General features: G+C 42.9%; 1 protein-coding gene across 3 annotated transcripts in view; it reads right to left on the bottom strand.

Moving 5' to 3' along the window:
• Nucleotides 1-5,834: 5,834 nt before the first annotated feature.
• Nucleotides 5,835-17,668, bottom strand: part of agrn (agrin) — a 253,022-nt gene continuing 241,188 nt past the window's right edge. For 2 of the 3 annotated variants that reach the window (XM_085781255.1, XM_085781254.1), the window contains 3 exons: nucleotides 13,639-13,863; nucleotides 11,438-11,541; nucleotides 5,835-8,828 (listed from right to left, as the gene is read on the bottom strand). In XM_085781255.1, the coding sequence (XP_085637381.1) occupies nucleotides 8,668-8,828; nucleotides 11,438-11,541; nucleotides 13,639-13,863 (490 nt within the window). In that variant the 3' untranslated portion in view covers nucleotides 5,835-8,667. The remainder of the gene's footprint in view (nucleotides 8,829-11,437; nucleotides 11,542-13,638; nucleotides 13,864-17,668) is intronic. The other variant, XM_085781257.1, reaches the window with a different exon arrangement.

Consider the following 17,668-nt stretch of genomic DNA (forward strand, 5'->3'; position numbering starts at 1 on the left):
GGCTTCCGGCTGCTACCTTCAAAATAAAGGCCCTGCTTGTTAAATAACTTGAAACTTAAATCTGAAGTAGGTGAATATTTATATCGTATCTTAAGCTTTATTAATCTGAAATATTTCATTTATATTTGTATTGTGTTACTTTTGTCTAGGATAAATAAAGACTCCTGTGGACAAAAGTTTTATTTTATTTTAATTTATTTTATTTATCTTATCTGGTCAAATTATTTGTCAGTTAACTTGTTGGTATTTTGATTCTACAATACATTTGATCACATTCAAAAAATGTTGCTTTATTTAAGTCTGCCATTGTATGCATCTGTGACCAGTTTACACTTTTGTTTTGAAGGACAAGCCTCTCTTCCTGTCCTGCTCAGACTAATTCCAGCCAACTCGATACGACCTGGACAACATTGTTAAAGTTCTTGGTGACATAACCAGGTTAATATCAGAGGCTTAGTAGCCCTTTTATTATAAGGGCCCTCGAAAAATAGTCATGAATAGATCATTACATGCTCACTTCTGATGGACAGACTCATATTCCCACCTGAAAACAGTATAGGGGCCCACCCTTGTTGATTAATTAAAGAGCTATAAAACAGTGTGTGACCGTCTTGTTTAGATGCTGTCTGTGCTGTAACATGGAAGAATGTTCTGTTAATTATTAATATTGAGTAGTTACAAAAATGAAAGACATTATAATTTATGTATGCACCGCCTGTTCAGGAGAATAAAGCAGCAGAGGTGTGAAGCCATAGGTCACAAACCTAAAAAATCAAATAGCGTGCCTGCAGTACCTCAGTATTAATTCACTTATTTTAGCCCATTGATTTATGTTGTTTTCGTGACATTATGCAGCCTCAGTAAAGCTCTGCTATTGTCTTGTGAGAGATGAGGCAGGTCTACACATCCTCCTCTGTTACACAGTCACGATGGGACAGGCGCCCAGCTCTGGAGAGCAGTGGTGGAGGTGGTGGGAGGGGGAGAGGAGTAAGAGAGGCAGAACAGGGCTGACGTCACCAGCCTGTGGTTATCAGTGGAGGTTAATCTACTGGGGGATGGATGGGCTTATGCAATTGTCTGTGAGCCCACAGGCTTCACGTCTATGGATTTTGCTTTTCCACTGTTTGACCTAGTGCGCTGCTGCAGCCTACAGACAAACACTGAAATGATAGAGTGGGAATTTCTCCTCTTTGTGGACTTTTCTGTTGTCAAAGTGCCAAATGCAGTGCACTGCGAGCAGGATAGATGGTCTAAACATAGGCGTTATTGTTTGGGTCTGGCGAGCAGTTAAAATGATCCTGTTGCAGTGTGGGAGGCGAGAGATTACAGCCTGATCGATACCTCGTGAAAACTGATGAAGAGGGCGAGAAACAGCTGAATGCTGGAATAACACTGAGTCCACATTTAGTGCTTAATAGTAAATGTGATTGATACTGGAATGAAGGATTTGAAAAACAAAGTCATTACCATTAATTGGGTAGTTGAGATGCCCTTTGTATATCATGTGCTCATTTAAAGGATGATGGGAAACTTTTGGTCGTGCTGCTCCCTCAGGGACATATTTTAAGAGATAACGGCTCAGTGAGGTCGATCAAACTGTGTTTTAGTGTCTGTGTGTGTGAAGTTTAGTGTTGGGAGGCGGGCATCACAAATAAGCACGACCTGAAACACTATAATTGTGCCCAACTATAATGGAAAAATAATCTTGATGTAATAACTTTGACCTCAAAGCTGCAGTGCTTTAGTGGCCATTGGCTCTATAGGACTGAGAAGGAGAGTCGCCGTGGTAACCAGTGAATTGCTACAATGTGATATAACATAATTTAAGTGTATATATATGTTCAAAGACGACCCTGCATCAGACAATCATGGCAGAAATAACTGTAGGCTTGATTACATTACAGTGCGTCAGTGTTTTCACACCAAACAGAAAATGAATGGAAAACAATGGACGCCTACAGCAGGGTTTGTTCAATGATAAACTATGATGCAAAACATTTAAAAACAAAAAGTGTGCTCCTTAAATAAAGTGCTGAAGTTAGTATGACACAGTTCCTGGAGTGCAACATGCAGTGTCTTTATCAGCGTGCAGACTGATGTCCTGTTGAGTCTGTGAGGGACAAATAGACTCACGAACACAAAGCCTGGTTTCCCACCCAGGAGACTGGAAACCAGGAAGTCCCATCAACCCTGAGGTGGCTGCTTCTATGGGCCTGTGGCCTTTGGCCCCTTTTGCCTTGAGACTTGCAAATGTGCCTCTGCAAAGACCTAGAAAAAAAATTGGAAAGGGAAACAAAGGGGACTTATACTGAGAGTGATGCAGCTGGACAGCTGGAGCCTCCCCGAGACACAGAGAAAGAACTTTTATGACCATTTGGACGTAAAAAGCTGTGAGAGGAACTTTGTTTCATAAAAGGGGGTGAAGTGTGGTGCCCTGTGGGAAAGACTGTCTGAGGCTTTTAGGAAAGATTGTTAGAAGATGTTCAGATTTTTCTAAGAACAGTTTATTCCATCACTGATCATATCGTCATCTCATGTTTGGCTCAGGGAGTAGGAGGATTTTTGATAACATGTTGTTTGGACAGTGCCTGAGTTTGTTGCATAATTCAAAAATCCACTTTCACCATTGAAAAAGCTGCATTTCCCAACATGTGTTCCAATATAACACTGTCGCTGCTGCAGCTTCTCCTCTGTCAGTTACTCAACACATAAATCAAATGAGTTTTCTGTGTCTCCTTGTCCCTGAAGACGTATTTCACCCTGAACTGTCTCAACCCTCCACAGCCCACGCTGGGAGTCACCCATACAGCGATCCTCAGTCTCATCACTTTGTTTTTTTAAATTTATTTTTTTATTTTATAAATATCTTATTTTGTTTTGATTTTGAATTCCTGCAAAAATCCTTTAATCAAACTAACTAACTAACATCAACTAACAGTTATTAACTTGAAAACAATCTCTGCCCAGAAGGATCCCTCACTGGGCAAAACTATTTCATCTGCACCATTTCATAGAGTTTTAATTAACACAACACAAGATGAAGTGTCCTTCTCTGTCATTAGCAGGGAATAAATGAAACTCATTAAATCTCAGGCTTAATGAAAACACTCAAGACAGAGGGAGAAGACAGGCGTGGGATGTACAGAAAGATGTATAAGGCTGTGCTGCAGCAGTTTGTGTGTTTGTTTGTTATTTCTCTACTTGAATTCCAGGCTTTCAATCAGCAGCAGTTCACCAGAGATGGTTTCAGGTTATTTGGATTATAAGAAGTAAATATCACTGTTGTCACAAATGCTCTTTAGCGATGTGCTTTTTTTGAGTGTGGCAACTAAAAATGCTTTTGATTCGAAAAACACTATTTGTGTCAGATGTTTCAATCACACTGTGCAGCAGAAACCTCTCATTAAGACGTTTTGAGAGATCGACTCGCTGTTGCCTCAGGGCTTGCAGGTGCTTGGAAATTGACGATGAATCGGAGACTGATACTGAATTAATAAGATACTTGAGCTTTTCCACCCCATTGTATTTGAGTTATTGCAATTTTCACAACTGACCTGAACCTGGGAATCTATAGAAACCAGCACTTGATGGGCCATCCTCCATTAGCTCCTCTGTTAGCCACAGGCGCTGCACGCAAGGAGACCGCATCTTAAATATCTTATTTCTTATTAATATTCACCTCCTGCAGGGTGAAGGAAAAACACATGAGTGCAACAATTCTGCAGTCTTCTCCTTTAATTTCAAGGCTCTTATCAAGAGTGTCAATCTGACTCAGTTAATTTAACCTGCTGGAGTTTTTTTCACCCACTTCTCCTGGTCAATCATCGAAGATGATTTAGTCAAACTACAAATCATCTTACAGTATTTTCAGTCCTAGGGTTTTTGCTCCAAATAAGAAAGGAAAGTGCTACAATTATCAGTTCAATATGCATAATCTTGGTCTTAATGGACAGTCAATATCTTGGAGAATATAAATTCTAGTGTCAGTACTATTGTGACTGTTCCTATGCCTGAGCAAATTGTGATGAACCGGATAAAATACATTTTAATCCTCTTGTTTACATAGTAGAGTACACCGTGATAGCAATGTTTGTATAGAGATGCCACTGAATGACAACTCCTTGACTACAGCTGTACCAAAGTAGATGAGAATATCACAAAGCATATTGATTTTTATAAAGGTTTACTGGGTGGACTCTCCATTTGGCCACGTGGAGAAAATACTGTTTTGACAAAATGCACTTGAAGTGTTGTCTTAGTGGCATTAGGACTTCTTATTTTAGAAACATTAGAAAGAAAATCCCCCCACAGCATTTTAGGAACTACCCGCCCCGGCACCACCCCCTGGGCCCTGGACAGGGTCCAGTGGGCTGAACAGGATAATTGAGGTAGAGAACAAACTTTGACACCCAGAAGTGTTAACTGTTTCATACTAACAACACATAGGAGTCAAACACACAATTAAAGAAGAGAAACAGCTGCTGCAAGTTAAAGGATAAAAAAGTGAAACAAATCCAACAATGAACAAGTGAATGGATGTGAATCTGTAGCTCCATTGTTGACTAAAAACCATTAGAAACACATCAGTCACATCCCCCTCACCATGTACATGAACACAACACTGGAGCTCTAAACTTGATGCTTTCATGTCAGAAAACTTCAGACATTTTAGTGAAGAACATTCAACATTGGCTCTGTAGTTTATGTGAAACACCACATCCACCTTCCGGGTGTCCGATACTCAAGTGGCAAATTTGTATTCATCCGCTAACAATAGTTCCCCACAGCTCAGTGTTTACTCCTGTCTGAGCAACACTTCAGTGTCTTACTTTATTACTGAGTCTGTTTTTAAGGACAAGGGAAATATTTGTGACCTTTTTTAAAGACTTACATCTTAAGAGGAAAATATGATGGGGGTGAGTGCCACAGACTACTGTATGCAGGGCAGGTGGTTCAAACCTGTGGTCCCACTGGTGGGTCACAAAGGTACTGCAAATAGGCCAACAAGTCATCTACAAACAGAACATCCTTCCATCCACTGAGCACACTGCTAGTCCATGCAGGGGCCCAGGGGGCTGGGGCCAATCACAGCTGACACAGAGCGAGGACAGGGTTCACCCTGGACAGGTCTCCAGTCTGTCACAGAGAAGAACAATCACACACACTCACATTCACACACTACAGGCAATTTAAGGTCTCCAGTCAACCTGGTGTGCACACACAGGCCCCAGGCCCAGGGATCAAACCTTCTTGCTATGAGGTGACAGTTCCAACCACTTATACCATGGTCTGGGTGAGTACTCAATTCTGATTGGCTGCAGGGGGTCTGTTAATAAGGGTTATAGGACACCCATAAAGACTTTCCGGTCAAATTACCTGATGACAGTTCTAAATTATTGCTCTGGCTCAAACGCTAGTCAGTAACCATGGCAACAGAGATTCAGAGCAAGTTTTCTTCAGCGAAGCAGTAAGAAGTACACTGGCCTTCTGAAATAATACTCACTTCCCAACCGGTTGCCTCCAAATTCTCTGCTTAGTGTAGGACGGTTCACGCCTCCACGTCGTCCATTAATTCCTGATAACTGGACACCTCGTTGGGCATTATCCCTTACACGCTGCCCAACACGGACCAAGTTCTATAAAAATATGAGATTATAGAAGATAAACAAATTAAAGAGCTCAAACATGGGCCACCAACATTTTTGGGATTCAAGTGGGACATGAGGTGGGAAAGTTCGGGAAGCACCGGCGCAGAGAAATCAGAAACAGAAAAACATCAGCAGCTCTCACTCAGGAGGGTGACGACAAAATCAAGATGGCTGACAAGAATGGGCTCCATTTGGTTGACATTTTATTTCATGGTGGTAGGAACACAAGACAAAGGTCATAAAGTTAGTAATGTTCAGGTCATGCCACTCTTACTTGGTGCACTGCCCTTTGAGGAGGTTGCGCAGTCAGACAGTAGTTTACAGAGGCCGGACATGGAGGGAAATCCACATATAGACATAAATAAGAAAAAGAAAAGAGATTCAAAAAAAAAAAAAAAAATACAGTAAATAGATTTTTTTTTTGTAAAAAGCCAGAGGGGATGTTTGCAGAGGCCCCCTGGGATTTTTTTTAAATGTATGAGCATTATTACTAATATAATTATCATTATTATTATGTATTACTCATTTACATTACGGGGATGAGGCTAATACACTGGCTAAAGTAAGGAAACGGTTACATGGATGACGTCTTTGTCACCTGCTCAGAGCTGAGGTGACCAGGTTTTTAAGGCAATTTATAATTTCCACCCAAAACCACAAACTCCAACTGTCTTTACCGTTCGAGTCCAATACACAACAATCTCTCCTGTATCGAGTGATAACCACCTCAAATTCAAACAGTGTGGTAAAAGCAGACCAGTCTAAGGTTGACAGAGTGAGTGCTGGAAATTAAACGTGTCTTCAGACACTGGGGGGGGGGTGGGGGGGCCGCCTGGCCTGGTGCGAACACTCAGAGCTTGATTACACACAACACAGTTATAGCTTCAGGGCTATCCCTCCCCCATGTACATGAAGTATATCATCGTGTGGGTGAACAGACAAGTCAGACATGGCTCCAGTGTATATTACTAAAAACATAAACCTCCACAGATCACACGTTTGCTAAAATTTACACTTAAAAATTGCAGGGCTGTACAAAAACAGGTTGCTGGATGATTGAGGAAGGGAAACAGAATGATGAAGAAATTAAGAAAAAAAGAAACAGTACAGACATGATACTCAAACACAAACAGGCATGATTTAGTCTTAGAATATTGCCAAGGTTCTCATATCAAAACAAGAGTCTCTTTAGGTCAGTCGACGCAGCTTATTGTGGTTCAGCAAAGACTCCACACGTTGCATCAGTTCACTGAATGTTACAGAATTCGCACTAGTAATACACAACTCATGCGTTGCTATGTTAATTTGCAAGTACTGTAGGATTATGCATCTTTTCCCATTTTTGTGGCTGTTATGGCTTCAGAAGGTCACAACAACATCACAGTCTCTCTCTCCCTTTTCTTTCAGTCAAAAGCCGGTAAATAGACTCCTCCAAGAATGTTCTCAGGTCAAATACGAAAAGAAATGAAGTCTTAGGCAGAGTTTGTTTGTTTTTTTCTGAAGCGTTTGTGTTTGTGTTGACTGTTTGACAGGACATTCCCAGGAGTAGTCGCTCGGTCTCCTCATGATGAGATCTTCTCCACGCTTCCTTTCTGTCCGTCCGTGTTCTTCAGTCTTTGCTCTCAGCGCCTCCTTAAGGTCAGATACGGTAACAACTCTTCCCCTTTATGCACCATTCAAGGTCCTGCAAAACTAACTGCTCCCGAGAAAAATAAACAATAAGACCAAAAAGAAGATAGAGGGAATGAACAAGCAGAAAACATTATTCCCCAGCTCTGTTGTTTCTGGAATTACATCAGTGGATGTGGAGAGAAAAACAAAAACAAAAACAGTGACATTTCTCAAATTAGAAAACTTTTTTTTTCTTGGAACTAAAAGGAAAGAACAAACAAATAAAAATCCAGATTCAAACCAACACTGCAGAAGTGCATGCATTTATAGTGGTCATCATTAATTAATCTGCTGATTGTAAAAGAGAACGCACAATAGTACATGAGAAGCACAATTTTCCAAAGAGAACCCATCTTACATATTCACAGTCTCAGGTATTATTTATATACTCTATATTTATAACATTTATTCATGTCTATGATTCATGTTTTGACTTTTGACTAATGAATCCGAGTCATTGTGGAATGTCGCGCTTGCTCCGCCATCGCAGTGTTAGTGAGTCATATTTCAAAACTAAAGCCTCTGATGGAATTCACATCCAGTTTGTTCTTTTGTGTGTGTGTGTGTGTGTTTTTTTTTGGCGCTGTAAGGTGGCGGCTGGGATGTGGTGGGGGTGGGGGTGGGGGTCTGATCGAGTGGTTTCGACTGTGAACTTTCTCACTGTAGCAGCTTGACTGATGCCTGAAAAGTCCCATTAGTTTAATACAGTGGGCGACTGAGGCTGAATGCAGAGTCTTGACAGTAGATGCCGGCTGCAGTGTTACACAGCTGCACACACCGGCTACAGGTTGCACCGCCTCCAGCTCTCAGGGGTGAGGTGGGGGGGGTTATTTGGGAATGTATGTCTATATAGTCATGGATGTAGAAGCCATGCTTGGGGAATGTGGATGATAAGATTATGGCACCAAGACAAGGCAGTAGCCAGAGATCATCAGCAAGGTCCACCAGTGTTCAAGTAATGAGTGGGAGGAAGGTGCAGGCTTTTGTTCTGGGTTGGCGTTTGTTTTAAAACAACAAAATATGACAAGAATAAAATTTCTCTCTTTTCACAGAGACGCCTGTTGTTTTTTTTGTTTTGTTTTTTAAGGTAAAGAGCCTGGGTAGTAAAGAAAAAAAATCAAAGTGTGTTCTGTGAACGGAGGTGCAGGAAAAAAAAAAAAAAAGGAACAAAATATATAAAACAAAAATTAAAACAACATATTCATTTTCTTTCCATATAAAAAGCAATGAAAAGTATACAAAAATAGAAAATAATTACAGCAGGAGACATGAGCGCTATGGAGGGAGCGGGTGGGAGGGTTTTCTCTTTTTTTTTTTCCATCTCTCTCTATGTTTTGTCTCTGCCCGGTTATTTGGCGGCGGAACAGTGTAATATTTGGGGGCTGTTTAAGGCGTCCTCCACCAGGTGGAGCTCCACGCCGTCCACCACCACGTCTTTGATGCAGCCAACGAAACCGGTGCTGTAGGCTTTGGGCAACCGACGGGCCACGGACAGCTCCTCCAGACCACCTGAGGGTCAGAGACACAGACAGAGAGTTAGTGATGATGATGATGATGATGATGAATCAGATCCTGAATTGACAAACAACCAACTATCAGAGAAATATTAGCCCAGACTGAGGCCGCTCACTGTAGCTACTGGAGTTTGGGATCTTAAACTTCAGCTACTTTAGTTAGAAACCACTGGTCATGTCCATTATACAGGTGTTTCTATAAGACTTTCAGTTTGTGATGCATGTTGTCTTAAATTATATCAGTCCATGGTATCCCATGATGACATCACTGATTATTGTCTCAGCCCCTTCGGTGCATCAGACGATGTTACATAACTCTGTGTGACTGATGAACACACTGATCTGTGTGTGTCCCTTAAAGATCCCTAAATATCAGACGTCAGGATAAGGAATTGGATTTCGTAACAAACTAAACCCATAAATGTCATCAAACGCCTGAACCTGAAATGTTCTGGCAGCAACGTTTATTTATGGTACTGAAGCAAGTTCCTTGTCTTTGTCAGGCAGTTATTAGACGCTTTGATTTCTCACATTGATGACACCGGCTGATGGACATGACAGGATGACACTTTATTTGTCAAACAGCCATGATCAAAGCGAGAAGGCGCCTGCTCACCAGCCGCAGGAGACTAAGTTAGGATAGATGAGAGAAAGGGTTCTTTTCATTTGACACGGTGCACAAAGGGCTCAGAGTTGCACGACAAACGAACAGTGGTGACAGAGCGGAAAATTATGACGATCATCCTCATTATTTTTCATCTGTTTCCATCTGTAGTTCTGTCAACTCCCTAGACACTCGTCCACCAGGCAGCACCGTTCACGACTGTGACAGTCTGACTTCTTACAGGTGCAGCGCTACTAATCCACAGGAGCTAACACCAATAACTCTGCTAATAACCTCTTGCTCCGTTATTTATTCCAATCAAGGACATAAAATAAAACTTCCTGTGGGTCTAACCTATAAAATAACCTGCGGGCAGTTCACATCTGTTACAGCTTCAGTTCACAGACATTGGAACTACTTTCAGTAAGAAAGTAGTCCTTCGAACATACTGGCAGTCTGTTCTAGGCGTCTCATTTTTGGGTTAACTGATCCTTTGTGAAAAGGATGTTAGTTCACTCACGCGTGTTCATATCCATCAGCCACAGAAAATATAAAACAAGACGTTTCTTGATATAAATATATCACGGATTTATACTTCAAAGCAAACGATTCAGTCACTTGTACTTGCCATTTTCCTTTGACTTTATTTAAATGTTTCATTTTCTGCACTTACTCATTTAAAATGATCCAAAGCTCTTTAACTGTTTTTAACTAAGTCTCACAGCTTTTTTTTTTTTTTTTTTTGAGCCTTGATGACCTAATTGCGGGGTGTGTGGCTGCCTCATTTTCCCCTTTCTGATGGTGTTTTGAGCTGCTGTTTGGAGCCAGCTCACCCAAAGTAGTCATTAGTGTCTTTCTCAATAAATCAGCATGAAACGTCTTTATTCAGAATTTCATGAGGGCCCTTCTTACAGAGGGAGAAGGAGAGAGAGGCTGACCCGGGTTTTTGATGTTGTACCTACTGCTCTCTCGCTCCCTCTCTACCTCTCTGCCGTCTACACTGTCAGAATCCTCCTGCATCCTCCCCCTTTATTCCCTTTATCCTCGTCTCCTTTCTCTCCCCCCGCCTCTGCTTTCCCTATTTCTCCATCTCTTTCCTGTTTTCTCTTTTTTAATCTGTCAGGCTGAGAGTTCACATCCCCGTCGAGCTCTTTACATCCCCTGTCCGTGCCCCTTTTAATCGGATTGTGTGCCTCCGAATCAGGGATCGACAGGGCTAATTTCATGCGAGTTACAGATGAATTAATGATGAACAGTGAAAAGGGGATTTAAAAAGGAGAAGGGCTCTCGATGGGAGGGCTGTGTGAGGATTATGTATTCTTGCTGCAGGGCTCGCTCAGCACCTGTTCCACTGCGCTGCCTCCCTGTGTGCACGTACGTGTGTGCGTGCGTGCATGCGTGCGTGCGTGTTTGTATACATGTACCTGAGTGCGCGAGCGCAACCCTCTAACGTCTGGCAGCGTGTCTCTTAAATGTCACTCAGGCTGCCTCTCCTCTTCACCACTGTGCGCTTTGCATTTTAAAGAACAGCCTGACTTTATTTCGCCGCCCGTCCTCCATGTTATTTCCTCTGAACGTTCAATCCCACCGTGCCATGTGTGTTCTTTCAGAAACCATTTCTCTGAGCCAAGTTCAGACCAAATTGAACTGGAGGTAGATAACGGGCCGACTTTGGCCATTTTCAATTCAGGAGAGAAGACAACTTTTGAGTTAGTCAGATAGCCTTTCATTTCTCAACTCAATACCTGAATAGGCATGGACATTTTTTTTGCACAAAACGCAATCTTTTTTCCGCTGCCACAGACTTTGCTTATCCTCTGCAATGCCAATGAGTTCATTGCTCATTTCTGGCAGCCCTCTACCAGTGGCTGGGATGAAAAAGTACTACAGAATTACAAGTGTTCCCCCGGCTTGATGTATTGCGTTTGTGGACACATTTTCAAGTGTGAATGACAGTTTTCTTTTTCTTTTCCTTTTTTCAAACATGTGTGGGCACCTACCCAACCAGAGTGCTCCGTCTGTGTCCAGCTGTGTTGCTGCCAAAGGCGACGACCCCGTTACTGCTGCCTCGTTGCCGACCTGTAGAGAGCCGTCTCTAAGTGCTCTGAAGAGGAGAGGGGAAAGGAGAGAGTTTCAGTTGGAAGTCGGTCTGATGCATGGGCGTCACACCGAATAGCTGTAAATTGCAGTTTCATTTAATCTGTAGCATCAAGACTCCATTCCTCCACTGCCAGCACACTAAGCACTCACATAACCGCCTTTGCCAAGCAGCATTCTAAATGTGCCTGTCTACCAGAGAACAGATGCCGTTACAGCGCCATTAATTTTAGGTGGCTCTGTGTTATGCATTAGCACACACTTAAGAATTGTGACGACGGGGCTAATTCGAAGCCGCCAAAGTGGGTTTCCAACAGAGAGAGTGTCATTAAAGGGAAGCGGCAAACACAGATAGATTTGTAACTACGTGAGCTCCATGCCACATGCTGCGATTTACACCATCATCAACACCCAAATTATATCATCCTCCCAGCAACTCATGTGGCCTCCCTGTAAGCCCTGGATGAGATTTGGCCAAATCCCCGCTCGGAATGGATGCGGCAGCTTTTCGGGGATCGATTATTCTTGCCTTATACGATGTAACCAATCTAATTATCCCTCATACTTCCACTCTCAGCCATGTTGAAAGCAAATGTTGAGCAGCGATAAGGCAGCCATGGCAGTGAAAGGTGCTAAAGTGGGTCATTTTCAAAGTTCAGGCAGTTCATTTGTTTCTAATAAACGGATCCATTAGTGTGACATCAGTGTGTGGCTGCTGGAGCCTGTTATCATCAGGGTTATCAACTTATGTGTTTATTGTAGGAGAATCTACACCACTACAGCGCAATGTCAGCTGACATAACAAGACAATGACCACTACAGCCCAGCTTGGAATAAAGGTTTCCACGGATGGATGTGGTGTTAAAGCCTCCATTATTTCAGCTGACAATGTACAAATATATTGCAAATTAAATGAATGTGTGTTTAATAAGATTACCCACAGCGAACCTGCCAGAATCATAATACTGCACTGGAACAGTCTGCTCTTTAATCTTATTTCATTCTGCTTGATCTAATGTGCTATTAAGAAGCTGTTTGTTGTTTTCTCAGCAGCTAACGTTGGATTCTTTTCAGAACCAAGTGGTGACTGACAAGAACTTCAGCCCGACAAAGGGAAAGTGCTATCTGGTTAGCATGCTAACTTTATGATTAAAGGTGTTCAGAAAAAAAAATTGAATTTGATTCCACTGTGGGTCTTAACATTAGTGTAATAACTCATCTATCAGATGATGTAGGCCAAACTTTGTGCAAAATTCTATTTTCGAGTAAATCCGGGATGAAAGTGGGGTAGTTTTTTTTGCATTGGATAATGCAGGCGCACGAATTATGTGTCACGTTGCTCACGATTCATCAGCCACTGATATTGGATCCGTCATCCGTCAATCAAACATCTGAAACGCACACACACACACCGAGCTCGGTCTTGCCGCAAACATTGAATATCCCGCCCGCTCGATAACGACCAATCAAATTTGTTTACTGCTAACATAAGTTTAGCACTGGCTAAATGTTCAAACAACTCTTTTAAATGTTGTTCTCAGGCATTTCAACATGTGTGTGTGTGTGTGTTTTTCTGAATATGAATGGACCCCCCCACCCCCATGGCTACTGCACACACTGCACAGTGAGGAGCCGTTAATGGAGCCCAGGAACTAATGTTCACCCCAGGGGTGATCTGTCCGTCTAAGTCCACATACATTACAGCTTCAAATAGAATCCGTGTAAATAGCAATGTACTTACATGTGTTACACACATTGATTTTATTCATTTAATTCCTCAGTAAATCTCCTATTATATATGAATATTTCCTATGATATGTGTTGGGATGTTGCCACATGTTCTTCCTTTTTGAGCATTCATTAATGTGTCGAAGCAATTTGATGTGCAATGCGTCACCCTCATGCATGACCAGGCATGAAAATAACCTTAATCTGAATCTAATGAGAGTCATCTCGGTGCAAGGGATCACTGTGCAGCGGAGGATTCATGCGAGATCTGACTGTTTGCATCAACACAAATACAAGATGGATTAAGTCTAATCCTGGACTAACTGTAAAAGCTTTCACTCCTGATCCATGACTACCTGCCATCTCTCCGTCTTACCTGCTGGCCTTGATGCGTATCCAGCGGTTGGTGTCGACGCGCACCGAGGAGCGCAGCACCACGGGCTTGGATCCCAGGTCGTATGTCATCTGGACGTGTCCGTCCACGATTGCCAGGGCGATGTAGTCCGAGCGCTCCACGCCCTTCCCGCTCCACAGCACCAGGCCCTGGGTCGACTCTGTGCGGATGCTCAGCTCAAACTTGTTCACCAGCAGAGCCTTCTCACTAGGAGGACAGGACATAACACCAGTTAGGTTCATGCTTTAACTTAACAGAAAACACTTCTAAACCTGACGCGGCACGGGTGGTGTGTGCTTGTGTCATTTTGTAGTTGCATATGTGTTGCGACGAGGGACTTCTGCTGCTGTCTCGAGGCATATGGTCGTGTTTGCCAGCACATGAAGCCAGAGAGCTATGTAGCTGGAGCTCTGCACCGTCTCAATAACAGACACTGAGGTTTTTTATAAGGAGAATCAGGAGGCAGAGTTAAAGAGCACCAGAGGGCCGTTTGGCTGTTTGCCTTCATACATCCTATTGAGCCTGAACTGCACTGCTCCTCGGTGCTTCCTGAGTGTGTGTGCGTCGTTTAGGCAGCTGTTTGATCTCCTGTCCCCTGACTGCTACAGCTGTGAGGATGATTTGGATGCAGAGACTGGTGACTTCTACCTTTCCTTAAGAGGCGCTGTAAGCCACTGTCACTGATGTGTGAGAAACACGCACACACACACACACACACACACACACACACACACCGTGATGTGCCTCTACTGCACAACCACCGCACAGTCCACTCCTGCATACAAACACACTTTAAGTCCTTCTGTTGTTTGTGAGGCCAGCAGAGACACAGTTGACTTCCACAGAGTCGTGTTTGTGTGTTTATGATTGTGAGACCACGTCATCTATCAGCATCTGTGCGACTGTCTCCGCACATCTGCCCAACGGATCTGATCCCACCTTCTCGGATGGGTATTTAAACACAGAGACAAAAACAAGGTGACAACACGAATAACAAAGAGCCCATGACATGGATTAAAATACGAATAAAAACAAGAGAGCAGCACAGAGCTGGAGATAAAGATTAGACGAGACAGACAACAAGACAAAGGAGTCGGCATAGCGAACAGGGAGGCTCATGGGAGTACAAACAAGACAGGAAATGGGAGGGGACATAGAGACATTGAGTATGATACCTCCTTATACTGTAAAAAGTTTTTTTCTCTAATTGTCTGTGAATATTTAAATTTGACAGTGAACAAGAAATAAAGGAAGAAGCAGTGGGATGATATTTAACTCTGGAGTTCTGTAGCAGCACGGGTTCACCTCAGCAGAGAACCCAGAGTCAGATTTAATTTTCTCCTTTTACAAACAAGTTTAGATTAGAAACTCTGACCTCCCTGATTAACTGAGTCTGCTGAGGTAAACAGGAAGAAAAAAAAAAACAGTATGACTTAAGAGCATCAGATTTGTTTTTTCTCCAGTGAGAAAAAACACACATACAGCTCAGCGAACCCTCTCCTGGCAAACCCTCAAAGAGCTTACAGGGCCCAATAAATCTCCATCGGAGCAACTTGTCAGTGATAAGGTCAAGGTTATTAAAAGTGCTGAATATATCATGAATAAAACAACAAGCAGCGCACACCGTTCTAAATCTTATATACACCACTGACTTCACAGATTTCTGGTGTGCTGCTGTTTCTTTTTGTAAACAGGGGGATTTTATCTACTCCTATGTACTCAAATTCTCAGAGGGTTTTTCAACGTGCTGTCCTCCATCTCACCTCTAGGTGGCAGTAGTGGTTGGAATAATAAAAACAGCCATCAGGGAGGACAGCTACTGCAAAGAGGCTGCAGCTCCGGCTGGTTTTGTGCCGTTATCAGAGCTCTGAACTTCAGAATTAATTGAAGCGTACGCAGTGGCTCTTTGTGATTCCTATTGGTAACTCTATCTCAATAATGGAAACAATGTTGTCTCTGCAGGCGGAGGATTTAGCCCTGTGAGAGGTCTGGGAGGAGGGGTTGTCTGGAGAGAAGAGGGGGGGGACGGGGGTTGAAATGTGAGTGGACGGCGCCAAAGTCTAAAAGCTTCGAGAAACTCACCTCTGGTCAGATGGGTTCTCCAGAGACTCAGGACTTAAGGGAGCAGGGAAGAAAGTCAACGGCATGCAGTGTAAGCGCAAGAGGCCAGAAGGAAAGAAGAAAGGAGGGAGGGAGGGAAGGAGGGAGGGGTTGGAGGGGAGTGTGTTGTGAGCTCACTGGGTGACTCACAGACGTCCAGTTTAGACCTGGAGCTGTAAAAAGCATAACTTATCTGCTCTACTACAATATCGACCATGTCAGGAGTCGATAACAACTGTTGTGTGATCACGGGAAGTGTGTAGCTTAGCCCTGATCACACCACAGACATGAGAGGTGGTTCTCCAGGGAACCACTTGGACTAAGATGGATGATTAATGCACCAAAATGCCCTGATATTTAGCATTTTTTTTCAAAAAAGTGAGCATTAAGATTTAGTACATTCATTGTCAGTGTCCACACTGGTAAAGAGCCCGCTTTAAGTCGGCGTCCAATTATTGAAGAACTCCTCCTACTTTATATTTATGGCGCTGCATGCTACAGTGCCGCAGCAATTACCTTCTGTCGAAAGATGAAAGCGGTGGATGAGGAAAAAGTGGGAAATTGTCAAAAAATGGGGTCAAACTCCATCAGAGGAGCGTCGTGGCCAGATATGATTTGTCACCGAAATAATGGTGCTTGAGCAAATCGACCTGAGCCTTCAGATATGGGCTGAGAGGTGAAGGAGGCGCGATCAAAGGCAGCTGTAAATAGTAACAGAAGCATTAACCCAAGGTGAGCATTTGACATTTTGGCCTCACCCAGCTCTTAATGGCCTCTTGAGAAATTTATTCATTTCCTTAACAAAATCGAATCATGGCAAATTGATCGGCACACCCTCCGAGTGCTGCTGCTGCTGCACCACGGTGCTGTTTTGCTTAGATTCCCTACTCATTGTGGCTCCTAGTAAATGTGACATTCATTAAACTTTTGACAGTCTGGCTCCAAGGACCACTGTCCCCCTCCTGCTAAGTGAGATTGATGCCCATGGCTACACACTGCGGAGAGATCTCAATTGGAGGTCTAATCTACAAAGGGAGACAAATCTGTGATTAACATGTCACTGGCTCACTGTACAACCGACTCCGTAATTATTCACAATTACACTTAGAGATCTGGCAAAAATGAAATGACAGAGGCCCAGGCATGGACTGGAGCTCTGGGCAGAAACCAGTCAGCTTAATTTGAGCTGAATTCTGCTTCGCCGCTTTGTGGGATTCTTTAAAAGGAGGTTACTTACCAAGCTAATGAGCAGGAAGAAAAACCCTTAATAACTAAGTCATGACCGAGGGCTTTCCCAAGCACAAACTCCTCAAGCACCAGAAACTAGGTTAAGGGGTATTTAGTGTATCCTCCTCTTGCCGTTTTCAAGGGGTCTCATTCATTTCCCACATAACAGATAATGCCATTCAGCATAAAGTGCATGGCAGTTCCTTTTGTTTATGAACAAGTTACAACCATGCATAAAATATTGCACATTCTTAGTACAGCAATTCATTTTCTCTGGGAACGGGGAGGTTGAGCACAATGCTTATCATGCACCCATTCATGCTTCTCTCTGCAGTGGGTAAAAAGAAGGGATCGAGTGACACTGCAGAAAGTCGTTCAATAATGAAATCTGTCAAATTAAATTATGGATATGGAGCTTGGATGTAAAAAATCTGATTTTAACAGTAATGATGATTTCTGTGTGGGAAATATGACAGGAAACTGAATGTACTTAAATCTCATCATTGGGGTTAACTATAAAAAAATGGCATCTTGGTTGCTGTTAGTTGGGCTTGATTTGAAGCTGGGCAAACGCCCGCTCAAAGGGTCTACTTACTCTGGGATCTCATTGGTCAGTTGGCTTGAGTGAAAAGGGAAAGACAGTGAAGGACATTTATATGAGACAAGACACGTGTGGACATCGACA

The sequence above is a fragment of the Trachurus japonicus genome, chromosome 7, assembly GCF_045865225.1.
Source record: "Trachurus japonicus isolate A0001 chromosome 7, Traja_1.0".
Lineage (NCBI taxonomy): Eukaryota > Metazoa > Chordata > Actinopteri > Carangiformes > Carangidae > Trachurus > Trachurus japonicus.